Source organism: Mchenga conophoros, linkage group LG9 (genome assembly GCF_057382185.1).
Source record: "Mchenga conophoros isolate Kocher_MC1m ecotype Shallow Benthic linkage group LG9, M_conophoros_male_GT1.1, whole genome shotgun sequence".
NCBI classification, from domain to species: domain Eukaryota; kingdom Metazoa; phylum Chordata; class Actinopteri; order Cichliformes; family Cichlidae; genus Mchenga; species Mchenga conophoros.
In genome coordinates, this window is record NC_140534.1 from 12,525,501 (window position 1) to 12,546,937 (window position 21,437).

The 21,437-nt window shown below is 40.8% G+C and overlaps 1 protein-coding gene across 1 annotated transcript in view; it reads left to right on the forward strand.

Annotated features, from left to right (window-relative positions):
- Window positions 1-16,225, forward strand: part of olfm3a (olfactomedin 3a) — a 33,628-nt gene extending 17,403 nt beyond the window's left edge. The window contains exons 2-6 of the mRNA XM_085286501.1: window positions 5,778-5,921; window positions 6,316-6,471; window positions 7,293-7,512; window positions 12,807-12,913; window positions 13,178-16,225. Of these exons, the coding sequence (XP_085142627.1) occupies window positions 5,778-5,921; window positions 6,316-6,471; window positions 7,293-7,512; window positions 12,807-12,913; window positions 13,178-13,855 (1,305 nt within the window). The 3' untranslated portion in view covers window positions 13,856-16,225. The remainder of the gene's footprint in view (window positions 1-5,777; window positions 5,922-6,315; window positions 6,472-7,292; window positions 7,513-12,806; window positions 12,914-13,177) is intronic.
- Window positions 16,226-21,437: the final 5,212 nt, after the last annotated feature.

The window sequence follows — 21,437 nt, forward strand, 5'->3', positions numbered from 1 at the left end:
CCAAACAAACATCAGAACTCAATAATTTCACAAGAACTAAGACTCAGAATCACTAAAGTCAAAAATCATCATTAGAATGACAAACTAAAGCAAGAATCAAAATTCTAAAACTATTTGAAACACTAAATTCACAACTGAGAACCAAACAGAAACCCAAAACTCGAATACAGTGTATTAACCAAGAATCCAACAGCAAAGCCCTTGGACCATGAAAGGACAATACAATTACGCATTTCAACATACAAACTTGATTCTGGTGGTGCAAGGCAACAAACAGGCAATTACTTTTTTTCTCTTTGTGATTTCTCGTGAATTCCCCATGAGGTGTAGAACAAACTGTATGCACTAATGTGAGATGTGACTGGAGGTTTGTGTTGAATCATCTCCTTGTTTACTCACTCACTGTTCTGTATATAATGGACACACATTGGTTCACTCAGCAGCGACAAGTAAATTGAGATGTATTAACCATGATTAGTTTATATCATTACTGTTTGCAATTTGGTGGTCGCGTTGAGCTTTTGTAAAGCACAGTGTATTGTACTGAGGTATTTTAGGCAGATGACACTGACCTGCTTTTTCTGTGTATACATTAACCAATTACTATAAATATAAAGAATCATATTAGAAGGTTGTTGACCAGCATATGTTCAGCCTTTACTGAAAGCCTTGTTTTTCTCAAACTCACAAATGTCAGTCCCACAGTAAGAAAAGGGCAGGGGATCATTAACGTAATAACTAAGATTCATAATCTACATTACATTTTAAGAAATCCCACCATTCTTCCATGAGATTGTGAGATGTTTTGTGCTGAAATTATCAAACCATTGTAATTTCACAGCCCCTTGCATGAGCAGCAAGCTTTGTTTCAGCAGAAGATGCAGCTGTTCAGGACCGCTGGGCAAAAATAAATATTGGTAGCAATATAAGTGATAAACAAGCAGTTACAGTAAACTAGTCAATAAACCATAAAAACAACAGACAAAACAATCAACATGAAGCTGGTTAAATGACATCAGTATTGCATGTCATATTATGTGAGGGGTGCCTCCATTCTTTTCCTGTCATCGGCTTATTGCTTGTTGGCCTGATGACGGATCCAGTACTGTAAATGTCACTCTGGAATTCACTAAGACATAAAAGGTTTAGGGGCAAATTCACTGTTCATTCAGGCAGCCTGACACAAGTCCAACAATAAAGAGGACCAGAAGTGAGACTGATTTTGTGGGCGGCAATAAAAGCAACGAAAACAATTCATTCATTACTTAGGTGTTGTGTAATCTTTGAGTCAGTAAATCAAGACCAGCAAACATTGTTTACATCTATGTTGAATGAACACATTTGTAATAAAAGTTAAAATATTACGAGTTTTGATGATTGCTGATCTGACTTGGAGACAGGTACATAGTTGTTAAATGGGTCCAGTAAAGGTTTGTTCTTTCATTTCACTGTGTTATTATGTCATGATGTGTTTTCTGCATTGAAACACTCTTCTACATGTTGTGTTTTAGTGCAGAAACTTCCAAATCTCCCAGGAAGCAGGAAGCTGTAGTAAACAGTCTAAATCTGTCAGTAGACACAATAAAATGTCAAAAGGGGCTTTCTTTCAAATGACATGAACCGAGATTTGCTATTTATGAAGGACTTTCTTTGGATTTGTGAGGTCACTCAGAGAGTAGGAGGCTATAGAGACAGTTTCATATTGAAACATATTATTTAAAAGCTCAGATATTATTGAAAATCCTCAATCTTAGTCACATAGAAAAATAAATGTTTATAACAGGTTTGTTAAAAATTGAGTGCTTTCACAAAATCGTCTGTGCCTATGTTAGCATGTGTCATAGGTTTTTACTCCGGTTTGTTATAAATCATGGGGAAATAACAAACTCTGGGCTTGCTTGCTGGTTTCGACTGTAAACATATTGAAAGCTGGCACAAAATAGTGTCTGTTGGCAACCTAACTCCAGAAATATTGATGACTGCTGTAAATCATCCTTTCAAAAATCCATGAGTCAAACCTTGGCAAAGACACATAGGGAGATCAAGTATGAGAACAACTGCAGGAAACAGTTGTTCTCATACTGTGTCTTGTGTGCGTGTTAAATACTGCATGTGACCACTCATGCAATTCTGCGCTCATGTCTATGATTCCTGCAAGGAGAGCGATACCTCGCTGGATGAGCGGGCAGAGCTTTCGGCTGCTGGATGCTGTTTTGTAAGGATGATAAATGACTGAGCTTTGGTGTGCAGAGCTGTGAAACCCCATGTAGCCTTGGAGCAAGATCTTCTTGTATTTAGTGTTTTGGAGGAAGAATATATCGGAAAATTAGTGTTTGCCTCATCGGCTACACGGCAGCACAAGTAAAACACAATGTCACTGTGCTGAACAAGCTAAAAACATCGTCCCTTATTAATGATACGGCACCCCTGGTGTCGTTGCCCACCTCTCAATTTTAAATACACGTAGACGTTGAGGCCTATCAGGAGGGGCTATGCGCTTACCTGCTGCTCTCTGGCAGGTAGCTCCATGCGCTCCTGGGTTTTAAATGCACCTTAGAACACACATGCATCAACACTACAATGAGCGGGTGGAGGGAGGTTTGGAGTCTTCACACACCCCCGTTCTCTGCGGCCTGCTGGAGCAGGGGGGCTGGGAGGAGGAGTTGGCCATCCAACTGGGATCTGGAGTGTGGGGCCTCCCTGCTGCTGCGGAGTCGGGGCGGTCTGCCTCTCCCCACTGCAGGGAAAAGGGTAACACCACCTGGGTCTGGGTGCAGTTCCCCCTCCAGGGGCAAGGGTACCTAGACCCGGTTCGTAGAGTACGCTTGGGGAGTGTGATCGTGTGTACAGCGTCTCTTTATGTCTGTCTCCACGTTGGTTGAGTGTGGAGTAAGTGCATATGAGAGCATGAGGGTGGGAATGGATGTTTGTATCTGTGTGTGCCTGTATGTCTGTGTCTATATGTCAGGTTGGGTATCAGACGCCACCTCTCTGGGGACATCTCAGGCCCTCCAAGGTATGGAGGCCTATCTCCCCCCACCACCACTTCCCCTGCTGGTGGCAGACGCCCTCAGACATCAGTGCGTTGGTGGTTCTTGGTGTCCGGGGATGGGCGTCCAGGCTCACTCCTTGGTGGCTGCTTGTCGGGGCCTAGAGCCTGGGGCTTGCTCGGGCCACTTCGGGGATGGGGTGTCCTCGGCCTCTCGGCCTGGGGCTCGGTCACTCTGGTGCAGCTGGCTGCCGGCGGAGCTCACGGGCACGTCACTGCAACCCCCCCTGGCTTTGCTCCGCGGCTGCTGAGTGACCCCTCATCTGAGACTCTCCTCAGCTCTTTCTGGGACAGTGGCGCGGCTGCCCCTCTGTTGGTCTTCCTTGGTCTCTTGAGTTCTGGGGGCCTCTGGATGTCTGGAGTTTTGATCTCCTCCATACCTGCTTCATGCCCTGGAGGACGGGGCTGTGGCTCCTCACACCCTCTAGCAGATCGTTACATGAAGGAACCTTTTAAATACAAGCGCGCTCACGCTCACAGGTGTACACACGGGGACTCACACACACATACACCCTTTTGGGCTCCTTCCTCAAAGCACACTGTGCACTGTCGATCTTACGTGCTGCACAATAATGTTTATTATTTAGTATTTACTGTTATATTCCCATAAATCATCATGATGTTGTTTATTGTATTGCTCTCATTTTCTTCTGCTTGTTTTCTTTTTTCTTTCTCAACAGGTGATCCAGGTGATTGATATATGTATTTTTTTCTCAGCTTATTCTGTTGGTTTTTATTTTTTGCCCTTTATCCCCGTCCCTCTTCTCCGCAGTTTTTCCCCCTCTTCCTTTCTCCCCTTTCTTTTCCTCATTCAAGTCTGTCCCGTATCTAGCAAGTGAAAATAAAAAATAAATAAAATAAACAAATCAAATAGAATCAAATAGACCATCCCAGGCTGGGATGGTCAATTTGGTAAAGTAAATAAAGTAAATCCGTTGGGCATCTTTCTTTGCCTTTAGACAGTAATTCTGATGGCAAAAGAACCAAACGGGACAGGCAAAAAAAACCCAACATTTTAATGATACGGCAGTAGCTCGCCAGGTTTAGATATGTACATCGTGTTGGACGTTACTGTAAAAGATTTGTCTTGCATTAGTAGGCAGCTTTAATAAATCAATATTTAGCAATCAATAGTTAAGCATCAGTGAGATGGACTGCACTGCCCTAGTTTTTTAATGTTTTTGCTTTTGCAACTTTTTGCAATTTTCTTTCATTTTTCCTCAGTACATTTTGAATGCCTACCTGTTTATTCCTCATCTCAGCATTTTGTGCTTACTGTACAAAGTACTTCTTTGTCAGCAATGTTCTGTTTTCTTTCCCTTTTTCAGATGTTGTTTACCTACATAACCACCTCTTCAACTCTTCTGTCTATTCATATCCCTCCTCTTCCCATTTTTTTTTCTTCAGATGTCAGATTACAGTGAATGAGAAGGTTTACAAGCACATAAATATTTATATCATTACAAATGCATATTCTGGCTCCTCTGTCTGTTTGCTTTACTGGAGAGTCAGCTAAATCTCTATAGCTAGAGAGTGCATGGCCCCGAGTCCTATAAATAATTGAAAAAAGGTACTTGAAGCTACGTAAGTTACACACAGTTCAAAGCTGTCAGAGTTTCATAGATGACTTTTAGATCTGTTGTGTTACTTTATTAAGAGTATTTGATTCTGGTCATATATTATGCATTATACTGAGATATTCCCATAGTTTAAACATGATAACATAACAGTTCAGTAAAAACTTACTTAAAAGTTCGGAATAGTGTCAAAAAATGTATCCACGCAGAGATTAAACAAGAAAAGACCGAAGGGATTGCTGACAAATCGATGTGTTAGAAGCTATTCTGACAGATGTGGTGAAAAGTATTGCACTCAACACAGGTTAATTGACATCCTTGAATTGCCTTATCCAATCATGGCAAGCATGACAGCAGGCTAGTAAGGGCTTAAGTTTCTCCACACATTGATGTTGACGTGTGCACAGGCGCAGGAGCAATACTCTGAATACTGTACTGTGTGTATAGGAACCTTGCAGAATAGAGGCCTTTCTTGACCTTTCCAAAAAAACAGAGTTGCTATGTGTGCTCTAAATGTAAGTTACTAATGTTTAGCAGTTTTATTTACTAGCTTACTGCTACCAATAGTGACCAAACCCAGTATCAAGATTAATTCCAAAGCTAAACAGCATTTCTTTTTGATTTTCAGGTGTTATTAAATTCAGAGTGGATTACTATACTACACACCAGCGTAGCCAACACAAGCTTTAGGTGTGCGACACCTGCTCAGACTGGCCAGACAAACTGCACATCCCCAAAAAATAAAAGTCACAAATCTGATTACTGATATTGGTCCATAAAATCACAGAAAGTGCAAAAGACTGATTTAGCAGCTTTAGTTGATGAAGCAATGGACACATGCCTCTTAAACTACCTCTTGTAAAATTATAAAGTAATATTTAATATTTTTAGGCTTTCTCTCATTCCCTTTCATTCTACAACTACCTGCACTTGATTACAAACTTACATTTCTATAAATGTTCGTAAAAATCAAGCTGAGCGTCACTTCAGGCAAGTCATGTAGTCATGTATCATATACTGCATGGGACATAGGTAGTTACAACAAGTGAAGGATGTCAGACCTTAGTCTATACATATTCCATATATATACTAGAGTATATGTAATATATTATCCATCCTTAGACTCTACATATATTTGTTGGGTCTTACAGACTATCGGTCCAAAGGAGGGCTGGCAGGTGTACAGCTCAGCCCAGGATGCTGATGGGCGCTGCATCTGCACAGTGGTGGCACCAGAACAAAGCCTGTGCTCTAGAGACGCCAAGAGCAGACAGCTCCGCCAGCTACTAGAGAAGGTAAACACACGATTTTACCACACACCTGCACACACACGTTGTTTTATAAAGGATAGGAATAAAGACGTAACAAGTCTCTATAAGCTTTATTTTCCTTTCATCTCCCGATACAAGGTATTTTATTGTGAAATTTAACTGAAGTGGGGTGCTGCTAGGCCTTTCCAGGATTTTTTTTTCTCTTTTCAACAATAGCCCATTACAAATTTCAGGCACACACAGGCTCACCAGGGAAACCCATCAAAGTGCCTTTCAGTTAGCTGCGCTGGCTGGAAAGAAGGAAAGAACAGAAGACGTCATATATTTACTTTACAACCATATCATGGACTGTAGCTAGTGTCTCAGTGTGTGCATTGGAACCCCCGTTCCAGTTTTAACGTGGCTTCTTTTATTCTAGGTGCAGAACATGTCTCAGTCCATTGAGGTGCTGAACCTGCGCACTCAGAGGGATTTCCAGTATGTCATGAAGATGGAAAACCAGATGAAGGGTCTGAGAACCAAGTTCAGACAGATTGAGGATGACAGGAAATCCATCATAGCCAGAAATTTCCAGGTGTTTTATTTTTACCTGGTTAATGTTCAGTGGATCTTTGTGTTTTGTTTTCATTTATGTGAATTAGTTGTTTTTATGCCTTTCTGTACCATGAATCTGTTAAAGTGTAAACAGGCTCAGTATCTTTTCTCATGCAAGTCTTTACATAAGTTCAATCTAACAGTTCTTTTAACTTAATATATTTCAAAGAAGAGAAAACCAAGAAATACTAAGTCATGAAAGGGTTTACTAGTTGAGTTAATTGACACTGTGAATAGAAAGCCACTGTTGTCCGAGGCTTAATTTAGTGCAGTTGGCTAATAACTACCCTACAGATTCCCTTGAATTTTCACCATAATAATAAAAATGTATAGCATATTTACCACAAACCCTTCAGAAATCATTCAGAAAGGGTTCAAATCTTAGATTTCTTTTCGCTGCTGTCACTGCCCCGTGTGGATTGTACTGGACAGCTGGTAGGGGAGTAGGATTATTTCTGGTGTGGCAAATTGTCTGACACCAAATGAACTGAAAGATTCGCAACAAGCAGCTGGAAAATCAGAAATTGAGCTGTTGGTTGACCACCAACAAATTCCAATGTCATTGTATCATTGCAAATAGGAAATTGGTCCATTTCCTTGTGTTTAATAGTACTAGATGTCAGTGCTAGCATTACTTTATTCTTTCATGTAAGGCTGACTGTTCTACTACAGTACAATAAAACTCTACCATGGACATTTCCTGACATACAGTAATTTCGTTTCTTCCTAACTTTTGCACCTATCCGCGATCTCCCACCTCTTCCCCTTTGTTTCTCATCTCTGCTGCTGTCATTTCTGTAGGAGCTTAAGGACAAGATGGACGAGCTGAAGCCGTTGATCCCTGTGTTGGAGCAGTATAAGATGGATGCTGCACTCATCTCTCAGTTCAAGGATGAGATCAGAAACCTGTCTGCGGTGTTGACAGGCATACAGGAGGAACTTGGGGCGTATGACTACGATGAGCTTTATCAGCGAGTCCTGCGACTAGACAGTCGGCTCCGCAGCTGTATGGGCAAGCTGAGTGAGTAGTGTGCACTGCATTTTGCTGATAGTACAAAAAGTTTGAATTCTTCTTGTTATCACAATAAACTAAAATAAGAAGCCACATGTGTACTGAGAAAACTGTGCTCATCTAAAAATAATACTACTGTGTGTGGTAAAAACAATGGCATTAGTATGTTGTAACAAGTTCACATAGGAGTATTGATGTTATAGGTGTTGCCATTAGGGCTGCCACAAACGATTATTTTGATAGTCGACTAGTCACCGATTATTTTTGCGATTAGTCGACTAATCAGATCATCATCCATTGGAGGTACAGCGTACAGCTTATTGCACCAGCAGCATCTGGTCTTATATAACTATCATTAGCTTACAGCTTGAAGTGTTTGTGCTAACTAAAAATAAAGACAAGATGGTAGTTTATTAATTTTTAATGAAATTTGCAGATTGTTTCGGTGAAGTTTAATAAACTCCTTGCTTTCTAAAATATAACAGGACACCAGAGTATATTCTCCAGCGTCTCACACTTCTGATAATCAGCTGTCTGCTTGACAGTTTTAGCTGTGCAAAAACTATAACTTTAATCTCAGCCAAACCGATTTACTCAGGAACAAATAAAATACTAAAAGCCAAACAATAACATTTTTAAGTTATCTAAGTGACTTATATATATGTTTAACCTGACTAGCGAAAGACGGCGGTGGGTTTGAAAACGATTTGCCGGGAGTCCGGTGTTCTCACGGCTCTAGTTAGCCTTGCCCCCGCCTAGCTAACGAGCTAGTGGGTAACAGACGTCTCCGAAAACGTCGGAGCGCTTTTGAAAATATGTGGTGTCTTGATAAACTGAGCAGATATTTGAGGTTTACACAGCTACATTCAAGCCTGAAAATATGTTAAACGTTTATTTTGTGACCCAGAAAGAATAATAAGAGTAAAGTTAAAACTAACTAGCTGCCGCCATTGTTGGCAACTGCGCTGGGCTGCGCTATGAATTCTGGGACACAGCTTCTTCTTCTTCGGGGTTTAACGGCAGCTGGCATCCTTGTACATGCAGTGCTGCCATCTTCTGTTTCAGTCCGTTATTACACTCTTAAATCCTACTACCGGTACTCATTCCTGCGTCCTTTGTGATCTTACAAAGCTTCAAACGATGCGTCGACTATTAAATTAGTCGTCGACGATTTTAATAGTCGACATAATCGTGACTAGTCGACTAATCGTGGCAGCCCTAGTTGCCATCATGGTGTACTTGTGAGTAATCCTGCTAAAGAAATTAACCACCTAGGGAAATGCACAGTGCTGTGCTTAAGTCTAGAGCCATCGCTCATTTCTGTGTATGTTGCTAGGACAACAGGAAAATAGTGCAGCAACTTATTCAAACATGTGGAAAACAAAAGTAACTAGTTCTATTTGGTATGACCACCTTCATTTTTCATCACAGTCTGAACTGTCTTAGACAAGTTTTATTGTAACTTCTTTAAGTAGTCTTCTTGAACTAATACTGTTACTGTTTATGAGAAAGACCCGAGATGCAAGCACAGGCTGTGATGCGAGTGAACTTTATTCCAAAAGGTGAAAATGCAAGCAGAAGCAGAGAATGTCCAGGACAGAACTAAGAGCACAGCCCATTCTCACTCCTGACGCATAATATACCAACGATTTGTCACATTCCAAGGCGTTCCATGGAAATGCGAAAGGTGACCTTCTGTGTTCCTATGCTACGCGCTGGATTGTGGATGAAATCGAACAGAATGACACTCCCGCAGTAAAACACGTTCCAGCCGTGTAACCCTAACCATAACCTTATCCCTAATCTTAACCACCACATTAATCGTGTTAGATAGTGTTTTCCAAAGTGATTTAAGTAACAGAAACGTAAATGTGTAGATTCATTTCTCTCATGTTTCCTCATTTTTCCGAACTCGTAAAATAGGGACCTGTTGGGTGACCGTAAGCGCAATATACCGATGATTTGTCACCTAGCGTAAAATGTTACGCTTTGGGAGTGAGAACGTGTTGACAGACTGACAGAAATCAGAGACAAGATACTGACAGGGAACAGAGGGAACATACGGGCAGGGATGACTAGACTAGACTAAAGAGAAGAAGCTCAGAACCAAAACCGAAGAACTAGGAAAATTTTACCAGAATACATAACCAGAATAAACAAGAACATAAGATAATGTTAATTAATACAAAACACACAGTTACATTGTGTGTTTTCTTATGCAGACATGCTTTTACAGCAGTTTTAGAATCACTGTCATGTTGAAAAATGAAGCCTTTACCATTTAGATGTTTTCCAGATGGATCAAAATCCAGCATCACTTGCCTGCATCAATGATTGCATCAGTTCTGAAAAAATCCCCAAGACCACTGAAATGCAGCCCAAATGACAGAGCCCCCACGGTGTTTTACAGATAGCTGTACCTCTCTTCTGATCTCCTCCATATATATTGACAACATATTGAACCAAAAATGTGGATTCATCACTCCATCACCTGTTGCGTGAGATTTTCAGTCCAGTTTTTGTGTAATGTGGCATACTGCGTTTTCCTTCATTAAGAAAGGCAGCCACTCTTCCACTGAGACCATTGGTGATGAGGCTTCACCAAACAGTAGATGGATCAGCTGAACTGCCAGACGCAACTCGAGGGTTGTATCCTGAAATCCTAGAAAATCAGTGAGGTGCAGGAAATGGACTGAAAATGAGTGAAAAAAAACAGCCAATGTCCAAAGAAAACCTCCAGAAGGCTTTAAGAGAATCTGGATTAAATTGTTCAAGATCACTTAAAAATGACACAAACATCTGGCTCTTTGGAAGCAAAATATATAAAAAATGAGCAGGGGCTTTACACTTGCACACAGTTTCACAAAGTACTTTAATATAATATAATTAATATAACCAAAGCTTCAAAATCTTTGAATGTCCAACTTCAGATACTTTTACTATTCTTTGCTTATTTCTTGTTACATCTCAGAGTGACAAATGTTGCTCTGAGATATAACAACTGTGAGAAATAAAAAACCTTGTGAATGTCAGTGTGTTTCATCTAGAATTCATGCTGGTGAAAGACATTTTTTAAGGACTGCTGTAATGTTTGGCCTTTAACATTAAATGTTCTAAAATCTCTAACTGAGGGAAGTGAGAGTAATGTGCCATGCCTAATTTCTTCCTAATGGGCCAAAAAGGAAGCACTTTGTGCCTTTAATATCTACAAGCACAGTTTCTCCCGGGAAGTTAAGCTATTAATTAGTACAGTAGGCAACATTCAAATTACATGGTGACTTTCAGGGATCTGTTTTCTTATGCTTTGAGTGGGGGGCAAAGTGAACAAGCAGAAGATGGATTTCTTAATATGATGGCAATTTTAATGACACTTGTTCCGTACTTGAAGATCAACCATCCATTACTAATTGTGCTTAAATCAAGCCTGTTATAACTTACCAAAATAACAGGTGGAGGAGGTCTGCATAGAGAAAGAGATGTGTACATTTTTAATCTTCAGATACTCTAAAGAACTGTGCACTAGACATAAGTTGAGTTTCCTTTAGCTACAAACCTCTTCAACCTGAGCCTGAGGTTGGGAAGAGTCCCACAGCTCTGGAAAACCTCCTGTGTTGTACCAGTGCCAAAGACTTCACGCCCCAAGGACCTCAACAGCTACAGGCCGGTGGCTCTGACATCCCACCTGATGAAGACCCTGGAGCGGTTGGTCCTGGCTCAGCTTCGGCGCCTAACAAGCTCATCACTAGACCCACTTCAGTTTGCCTACCAGCCTGGCATTGGAGCGGATGATGCCGTCATTCACCTCCTACATCGTTCCCTCGCTCACCTGGAGACCGCTGGAAGCACTGTGAGAATCATGTTCTTTGATTTCTCCAGTGCCTTCAACACTATTCTTCCCTCGGTTCTGAAGGACAAGCTGGAGAACTCTGGAGTGGACCATCACCTCACTACCTGGATTTTGGACTACCTCACCGACCGACCACAGTATGTGAGGACTCAGGGCTGTGTGTCGGACAGGGTCGTCTGCAGTACGGGGTCCCCACAGGGAACGGTTCTGGCTCCGTTCCTCTTCACCATCTACACTGCAGACTTCTCCCACAATTCCACCCAGTGCTTCCTGCAGAAGTTCTCTGATGACTCTGCAATAGTCGGCCTCATCACTGATGGGGACGACAAGGAGTACAGAGGACTGACTCAAGACTTTGTGGACTGGTGCCAGCTGAACTACCTCCAGATCAACGCCAGTAAAACCAAGGAGCTGGTGGTAGACTTCCGCAGGCACAAGCATTCTCCACTGCAACCACTGAACATCCAGGGTATGGACATTGAGGCTGTGGACAGCTACAGGTACCTTGGTGTTCATCTGAACAACAGACTGGACTGGACTCATAACTCAGACGCCCTCTACAGGAAAGGGCAGAGCAGGCTGTACCTGCTGCGGAGACTCAGGTCGTTTGGGGTGGAGGGCCCACTCCTGAAGACCTTCTATGACTCTGTGGTGGCTTCTGCTATCTTTTATGGTGTGGTCTGCTGGGGCGGCAGCATCTCTGCTGGGGACAGGAAGAGACTGAACAGGGTGATCCGAAGGGCCAGCTCTGTTCTAGGATGCCCTCTGGACCCAGTGGAGGTGGTGAGTGACAGGAGAACGGCGGCTAAGCTGTCATCCCTGTTGGACAACGTCTCCCACCCCATGCAGCAGACTGTGACAGCACTGAGCAGCTCCTTCAGTGGGAGACTGCGGCACCCACGGTGTGGGACGGAGAGATTTCGCAGGTCTTTCCTCCCCACTGCTGTCAGACTCCACAACAAAGACTTTAACTGAACAAACACACACATCCACACATGTGCAATAACACTAAGTGCAATAATCTTTTCTGGCATCGTTGTATTTTTACTCAGTTGTATATAGCATTCATATTCTATTTTTATCTTATTGTATATTTTTATTCTATTTTATTCTACTGTATATAGTATATTATTTTATTCTATTCTGTACAGCTGTGTACTGTATTTATTCTTATTGTATTCTAATTTTTGCGTCATAACTTTTGCACTGTCCACTTCCTGCTGTGACAAAACAAATTTCCCACGTGTGGGACTAATAAAGGTTATCTTATCTTATCTTAAAACATCAGTTGTGTAATTCTGTTTTAAGTTAAATTAAGCATCTTGCTTCCACTGCTACCTTAGTATGCACGGAGGGCACACTCTGTGGTGGAACAGGCATGAAATTGGCTTCAGAAATCTAGTTAGAGACAAAAAGCACCACAGCACATCTTATCGCTGCATTTCTTTATTAACAGCGTGTGGGAAATTAATGAAAATCACTGGACCTGTTACAATAAAGACATCTGGAACCCGGTTTGGGGCATGGATGACTGATCCTCTCGCATCAACCAGAAACAACAGGGTGAGTTATGAGAGCATGAGGGTGCGATGCATTTAATATCAGCGATGTGCTCTGTTGTTAAAGTGGGCAGAATATCACAGCAATTTAAGAAGAGGCTTGCATTTATAGATGGGGTTTTGATTTATTTATTTATTTTTGGGAGGGGTGATTTTAAAAAGATGTACGATGTGGGGTTTTTTCATAATATCAAGAATGATTCAGATTTGATTTTGTATTGCTGATGGCTGATTCTAACCATCTGTCCTCTCCATCATCTCTTGTTAGGTTTGGTATATGGACAGCTACAGCAATAGCAAGATTGTACGTGAATACAAGACAATGGAAGACTTTGTAGCAGGGGTGGTTTCTCGAACCTACAGCCTCCCCTTTAAATGGGAGGGAACAAATCACATGGTCTACAATGGATCGCTTTATTACAACAAGTACCAGAGCAACATCATTGTCAAGTATAACTTCGAGACGGGCAGCGTGCTGGCCCAGCGAGCTTTGGAATTTGCCGGCTTCTACAACATGTACCCATATACGTGGGGGGGATACTCTGACATCGACGTCATGGCTGATGAACTGGGAATGTGGGTTGTGTACGCAACCAATCAAAATGCTGGAAATGTTGTCATCTCTCAGATCGACCCTGACACTCTGCAGGTCCTAAAGACTTGGACCACCGAATATTCCAAAAGGAACGCAGGTGAATCTTTCATGATCTGCGGGACACTTTATATTACTAATTCTCACCTGTCGGGAGCAAAGGTTTACTACGCTTACTCTACCAAGACTTCAACCTATGAATACATAGACATTCCTTTCCACAACCAGTACTTTCACATCTCCATGCTCGACTACAATGCCAGAGAGAGGGCGCTGTACGCTTGGAATAATGGGCATCAGGTAATATTTAATGTGACCCTTTTTCATGTCATAAAAACTGATGATGATTCTTAAGTGTGATACTTTTCAACTACAACTACAGCACCATCGTTTGTGATACAAGGACCTCCTTATTGACCATGTTTTCTTCTATTTGAAATGGACTGTGGTTTCTTTACTTCGCATTACTTGAACTTTTCTAATTTTTGCCTCTGGATTCTTGGCTGACTTGAGCATGGACTTTAATGCTTTACTGAAAAACATGCTATACAGTTTATACACATTTCCGTTGCTGCTGATCAGACTAGTATGCCTTATTTGCTAAGTGTCAGGTCTGCCAGCACAAGACGCTTTTGCATGAATGTTAACATTTTGTCCACAGTGATTTGCTATGACATGACTGTGTTTTGTTGCAAAATTGTTACTTGCTTTACATACAGTGTTTGCTTTCTTTGTCTTATTAAAATTCTATTTAAAAGTATTTAAACCTTGAAAGTAACGTATTAATGATTGTAAAATGTAGTTGCCATTCTTTTAAAGATGGCCCTGTAAGATATTATTGTTATGTATGTCTCTGTGGAAGAACATTTGTATTTTTTATAAAACCAAAACCATGAGACGATATCGGCGCATTTTCATTAAAACGAATTATTGTACATTTCATTCAAATTATTTTGTCTGCTAAAAATGAATATCGCCCCTGATCTGATGAAGAAGCAGTCAGCACCCTAGTCTAGTCATTCGGCTTATTCCAATCAGGAAACGATGCATCCCACAGTGGAAGCCATTTGCCTTGTTTGGTTTGTGTCCATCATAGGCATGCAGTATTCATATTAGCATATGAGCACTCATCTAAAAGAGTTTGAGGTATGCTGCAGATGACTCTCCCTTTTGAAACCCAACCTGTATCATCTTAAACAGGACAATTTGATCAAATGACTTCTCCTAAAAGGTGATGGAAAAATAGAAGTATAGTACTGCACACAAGTCTTAACCTTCCTGCCTTCTTGGGACCTTTTTGTGCCACTGCTATGTGTTAAATGGCTGCCATTTCCAAACTTGCCACAGGATAGTTTTTACCTGTCAATGTTAATATTCCAGTGTGAATTCCCCACACCCATCACCCTGGGGACCATTTTCTGCCCATTGACTTCCATTATAAACGCTATTTTTCAACCCCAAATTATCATCATATGATTTTATTTTTTCTTCTTTTCTTGGATGTCAATGAAGACTCAGGGCCTTGAAGTTTTAATTTTTAAATTGCAAAAAAAATGCAAAAAAAATAATGGCAGGTCAAAATGTATGTTGGTGCCAATCTTTGGTCCATCTAAAGGCCTACTTATAATGACAATCACATATTACTTCAACTGGTTTTTTGTGGAAATATTTAGTTTCATTTTTTGGTTTTTGGGGCTTATAACACAGGGCGCTCATGTAATAACACTGGGATTTGAAGGGTTAAAATATAATTAAAACTTTACATGAATATTTCAGGGAGAAGTAGTTTTACAAGGTTGGCTAATTTAAAGTGGAATAAAATATGGATATATGGTCTTTTTATGGCGTGGCTGAGAATGGTCCCTAGGGTGATGGGTGTGAGTTTTTTAAAGGATGGCAGGAGGGTTAAGCCGTACCTCATTTCTTTATACTGTATTTTTTAAATATACATGGAAATACAGAGTACAGGGCAAAAACAGTTTGTACAATTCTTAAAACCTTGAAATTCAACGACCATCTTTATTCTTTATATTCTGAACTTTCTTAGTCTGCTTTCTTGTTATTTCTTTAAGTAGTCTTCAGAAACAGTTCTCCAAGCTTCTTGAAGGACATTCAAAGCTTTCCTTTGGATGTTGGTTCCCTTCTGTTCCTTTCTATGTCAAAATGATCCCACACTACTTCAATAAAGTTGAGATCCAGGCTATGGGGAGGCCAATCCATGACTCTATTGTGTGTTTTTCTAACCAGGTATGTTTTGTTATCAGCAGTGTGTTTGGGATCATTGTCATGACTAGAAGAGTAGAATTTTCAAGTATCTGCGCTTTATTTGAGTAGTTTTTCTCTGACAACTTTTTACTTTCACTCCCTAAATTTTTAAACAAATATCTGTACTTTCTACTCCTTATATTTTCAAAATGAGCTAGTTACTTTTGGTTTAACAAATTTGCAGGGAGTTATTGTTTCACATCACTGAGAGCCTTCAAACATGAAACCGATTTGAGCCTAAACAGAAACACATGAAAGGTAGTCCTGTTTGTATATTAATCACCAGGGTATGTCACATAAAGACAAATGACGTGTTGATAAACTGGAAATGTAAAGCTTACATGTAAGTCCTCATGGTTTTAACTCAGATATTGAGTCTGTAAATTTGAACCTAGTTTTTCATATTGTGAAACATGCTGCAAAGCAAACTGAGGTAGATCAACTGTGTGCAGGTTAGTGCAGGATAAACAGGGTAGTTTGCTGTACTGTGATGGATTTAAAGTAAAGAACAGTGTGTGACTGAACAGCTGCCTCTTCTTCTCTCATTCTCCCCCCTCCCTCTCCTGTTGCTACTTCAATCGTGAAACTGATCAATGATCAGCTGATCGGCTTTTCTCTCTTGTTTGTTTATCGCCTACTTTGCGCCAGAAAGAAGAAACCAGCGGATGTCGCGCTAAACAACAGCAGCATGTTTAAGCTTGATCAGCTGTTGTTAGAATTTATTTAATCTTACTTTCTAGTATCAGCTGATGTTTGTTGGAGCCACAGCTGTAAAAGCTGCTGGTCATGATGTCAGTTTGGTTATCTGGTGAGAGGGAAACATGAAGATGAAACCAGGAGATGTCCTTACTGAATCAGAGCTGTGATGGAGAAACAGGTTTACCTTTTAGGTGACATGAATGAGTTGAAGGGAAGTTATGAACTGTTTCTGAGAGACAAATAACACCAGGATCCTTTTTCTATGTAGCTGACAGCTTGTAACTGTGCAGGGGCGGGTCTAGCAAAGTGTTGCCAGGGGGGCAGGTAGGGCATTAACAGGGAGAGGGGGCACAAAGTACTTTTCTTTCTTATTCTCATTTAAAATGTCTCGCTTTTAAAAAATAATTGAATCTTACAACAAACGATTGATAGATTGATACATATATACCATCAAAACAGTGTACATCACTGTCACAACAGCGTTTGTTTTCATTCAAAGGCTTTATGATTTTTCCTATAATGGTGGGCCAGTCTCTAGTAAAAATGCCTGGGCCAACTTTTTGTCCCACTCCAGCCCTGTAAGCAGCTCATCTGCAGTCTGGTGTTACCTACATCTTCCTATTCAGAAGGCAGAATTTTTGAGTTCCGAGTACAATCGAAAGTACCACGACTGCAGTTTTCGTGTTGGATGTAAAAAGCGCACATGACGCTATGACGTAGGCTAGAATCATGGCGGCGGTCAATGGCGGTCTAGGCGTGGGATTTCTCTTGTGGAAATATGCAGATTATTTTTTCCTTTCTATTGGTAGGTGGCACAGTGCACTTGTGGCAAGTAAGCAAGCTAGAAGACTGGCAATCTTGCTGGGTATCCAGTTAAAGAAGCAACACATTAACAAGAGAATTCTGAGTAAAACCAAAGTTACTTTCCCTAGTAACTAGTTACTTTGAAAGTAACAAGTAACTTGAAGTAACTGAGTTACTTTTGATAGAACTAGTAATGTAACTAAGTTACTAATTTAAAAGTAACTTACCCAACACTAACTGTTTTACTTCTCTCCTAACCTCCCTCCATATATATTGAAGTCTAATAAGGGTTTGGCAAACACTAAATGGATCAGCTGACAGGCTGCATGCATCTCTTAGCTCCTGTATCAGGCCTTTGCTGGATTTCTTTTCAATTTCTTAAGGACTTGACTTTCAGATTGTCAGGGGGCCGAGTGGCCTGTACTGAACAGGACTCAGGTGCAGAAACCCAGAGCAGAGACAGCAGATGATGTAACAATTTATTAGGCTTAAGTGCAAAAAAAGAAAACGTAGCAAAGACAAAAAAACAATAAGACGTGGAGTTTGACGAGGCGTGGCCTTGGGAACGTGGCTAGGGCGAGGGAATGAGGCCTGAGATGCAGAGTGGAGCTGAGCAGGGAACAGTCACGCTTAAGAGAGAAGATAGAGGAGTTAGGGAGGTAGTGGAGGCAGCTCTGAAGTGGCCAGTTGTAAGAGTAGCAATTCTTACTTGCAGTAGGGGACATGGAGTGTTGAGAGGGGGGTGATGAGAATCCAGGGGAAGCGGAGAGGCGTGGAAAGGCTGGCCTGAGATCCAGGGCTTCAGATGGAGTGTGATGGCAGGAGGGCAAGCAGGTGAGGCACAGAGAGATTTTCAAAATGATTGCTTGGTATCCTGAGTCCAGAGGTGGAGCATGAGCCAAGGTGAATACAGCAACTGCAGCACAAGAGAGTCTTGTTAACAAGATAGAGCACAGCAAGAACTTGAAGTATAAGGCCTGTTACCAACATGTGTTGATGACGAACTGGCAGTGAATGAACATAAATGTGTGGTTTAAATCCCTCTGGCTTGATTGCCTGCAATAGGCTCCAGGTGTGCAGGAGCTGGAGTTGGCCCTGCCCAGGGGCGGATCCCAGGTCAGTTCAGGAGCCTTATGGAAATTCCAGCCACCCACCGCAGACCATGACACAGATACTGTTCAGTTGCAGTAGATAGTTTTTTAAGCCTGCCACTTCTTCTTTTTTTTTTTTGACCTTTTACAGTTTTTTAATTGACAGATACTGTAAAGAAACAACAAGAAAGCAGAGGGGGAAAGAGAGAGGGGAAGATATGCGGCAAAGGGCCATGTGTTGGACTCAAACCCAGGTTGGCCACTCCCAGCCATATGGCATGTAGTTGAATTCAACCAGCGCCCCCTGCCACTTCTACTTTTGTCCTCGTTTCAGTTTCCTCAAATATTTTTAGAACACACTGTACACCATGTTGAGATACTATATGACAAGTTTTCAGCTAATAACTAACTACTACTTTATGCCTGTCAGACTTCATTATCTTTGCCATTTGTATTACTTAACTATAGAAATAGGAATAAATTAAGTAATTTTGCAACAGAACACCAGCAACAACCTGCCTGAAGAGGCAATTTAAAATTTGCTCTTTGCTAAGTTGTCTGTTACATGTGGAAACAAGACTGGTTTATTTCTTGTGTTTGTTGCCTTTTTGTGCGATTCATAAGTCAGTATTAAATGGCTTAACAAGCAAAAATAACTAAATAAAACAAACATTCCTCTGAAAATGGTCCGGTACAAGAGCTGGACTGACAATGAGTGACAAGCAGCCAAACCTACAAAAGACCTTCAGAATGCCTGGAGAAGTATTGCTGAATACTTCTCCAACAAATGAAAAGAAAATCTGGCTCCTTGGAAGCAAAATATGAAGAAATGAGGAGTGGGTCGAGACTTTAGCACAATACTTTGGATTTTAGTAGCGAGGGAAGGAATTGTTTGCACTTGAAGATAACCTAAACTAGAGTATTTCAGATTGTGTTATAGCTTAAGTGCTTCTAATAGAATATATAAAGTAGCTAAATATGCTTAGCTATTTTACAGAGACACTTGCAGCATACCATTAACTCGTGTGGATCCCACTTCAGGAAAGGAATTGATGGAAGCTGCAAGGTATTGTGGGGCTTAACGTAACATAAAAAGACTCCTTCTTTTCATTCATTATAATGAGGGGTAAAGATGAATAGATATGATGATGCTGGTAATGACAGCATCTCTCAGTAAGAGGGAAGAGGATATTCATGCACTCAACATTAGACTTTCTAATGGCTTAAGAGTTATCCTTTGGCATTTCAAGCAGCATAAAAAGGCAATGAGCTGCTGGGATGTTCACTATCATTTCCTTCTCCTTACCACTGTGTCTCTATCTTCAGTAACAAAGAATATGTTTACTTTACAGTCCCCAATGGTGAGTTTTGAATATGTCACAGTGTGGTCTATCTCTTTTTAATGGGTAAACAAACAGTCATGTTTTCATGCACACATAATGAAACAAGCCTGAGGCAAAATACATTTGCACTGGCACACATAAACAAACACAGACACATGCTTGGGGGTGGACTGCAATCAGTTAATTTCATCAGCATCCATCAGAAATCACAGGCATCACTGTCATCTGCCTGACACGACCTACAAGAGCCACTGTGTAAGCAGTATGTTTGGACACTACAGGTAATCCATTGTCGCTGTATTGTACAGCTCTGCAATTCACTTCTTGGGTTTTAAAGTGCTGCAATTTAGCTCGAACGTGAGACACAAGAGTCACTCTATATATTACAGCTGGGTCATTAAGGTCTTGAACAATGAAACATGTTTTGTAATTTCACCCCTGTACACCACCAGAGTTAAATCAAACATCAAGATCTGCTTCAAGTGCAGACTTTCACATTTAATTCAAGTGATTTAACACTTTCCCACACCAGAGTAATATTTTGAGCTTATCAGTGACTCATAAATCATCATTGATGGTATATATTCAAAGAGCAGAAAGTTAGATTTCTAACACTACATCACCACCTGAAAACACTGATTGCTGGACTATTTCATCATTGCCCGGGATAGTGTTAAAAAAGCATTGCTTGAAGTCTTTTAGAATTACATTACACATTGTTATCAATGGTCTCCCATATTCAAAGCCTCACAATGAACTGAAAAAAATGAACATTGTTATAAGTAAGAAGATTGATTTCAATATTTGGATGAAAATCTGTTGCTCTCTATAACTGTCTAAAGTCTAGAATTCATGGACATCACTGAATGCTATGTTTCTCTCCCAGAGATGCTCTGCTATCCCTTCACTTGAGCCACTTTCGGTTGTTGCTGTTTGAGGTGCTCACTGCATTCAGTTTTATCTCTAGTAACTAGAAACTCTGCTCTGTTAGGCTGAGATCAAGTGACTGAGTTGGCCATTGAAGAATATCCCATTTCTTTGCCTTGAGAAATTGGATATTCAAAAGCAACCCATGGCTAGTATATTGGGTTGCTTTTGCAGTGCATTATCCCTTTTCACAGTGAAGCAGCATCTAATCATTTTTGCAGGATTAGTCTGAATCCAAGCAGGGAGGATAGACCTATACACTTCAGATTTCATTCTGCTACTTGAATCAGCAGTGAACTGAATCAGTTGGCAGGAATACACACCCATGCCATTACACACTCAGCACTGCGCTGTTTGGCTGATGATGTGATGCGCTTTGGATTATGAGCATTTCTTTTCCTTCCTCAAACTTTCTTCTTCATTTTGGTTTCATCTCTCCAAAGAAAAGGTTGGTTTTTTTGCTGGAGGCAGTGGGGGGGCTGACTCTTTAGGAATTTGACTGTTTGTAGAAAAACATTAGCAGTGTGGTTGATTAATCGTTTCATGCTTTCATGTTCGGAAACATTAATCATCAATAATCACATACAGAGCAAGCACTAGTTTCTGCCTTCTATCTTGCCTGTTCTGTGTGCACAACCTCTAGTTGCTGCATGTAAATATCCATATAAGTATTTTGCAGAAAGCTTTATGATTCTGCGATAATTGTAGAAACCCTGAGCAAATTTAAAAAGCATGAATATTCAGTTTAACAATCATTAAATGAAGCTTTCTTTGTCACTACTCCTTCTGGTGCATACACAAGGCATT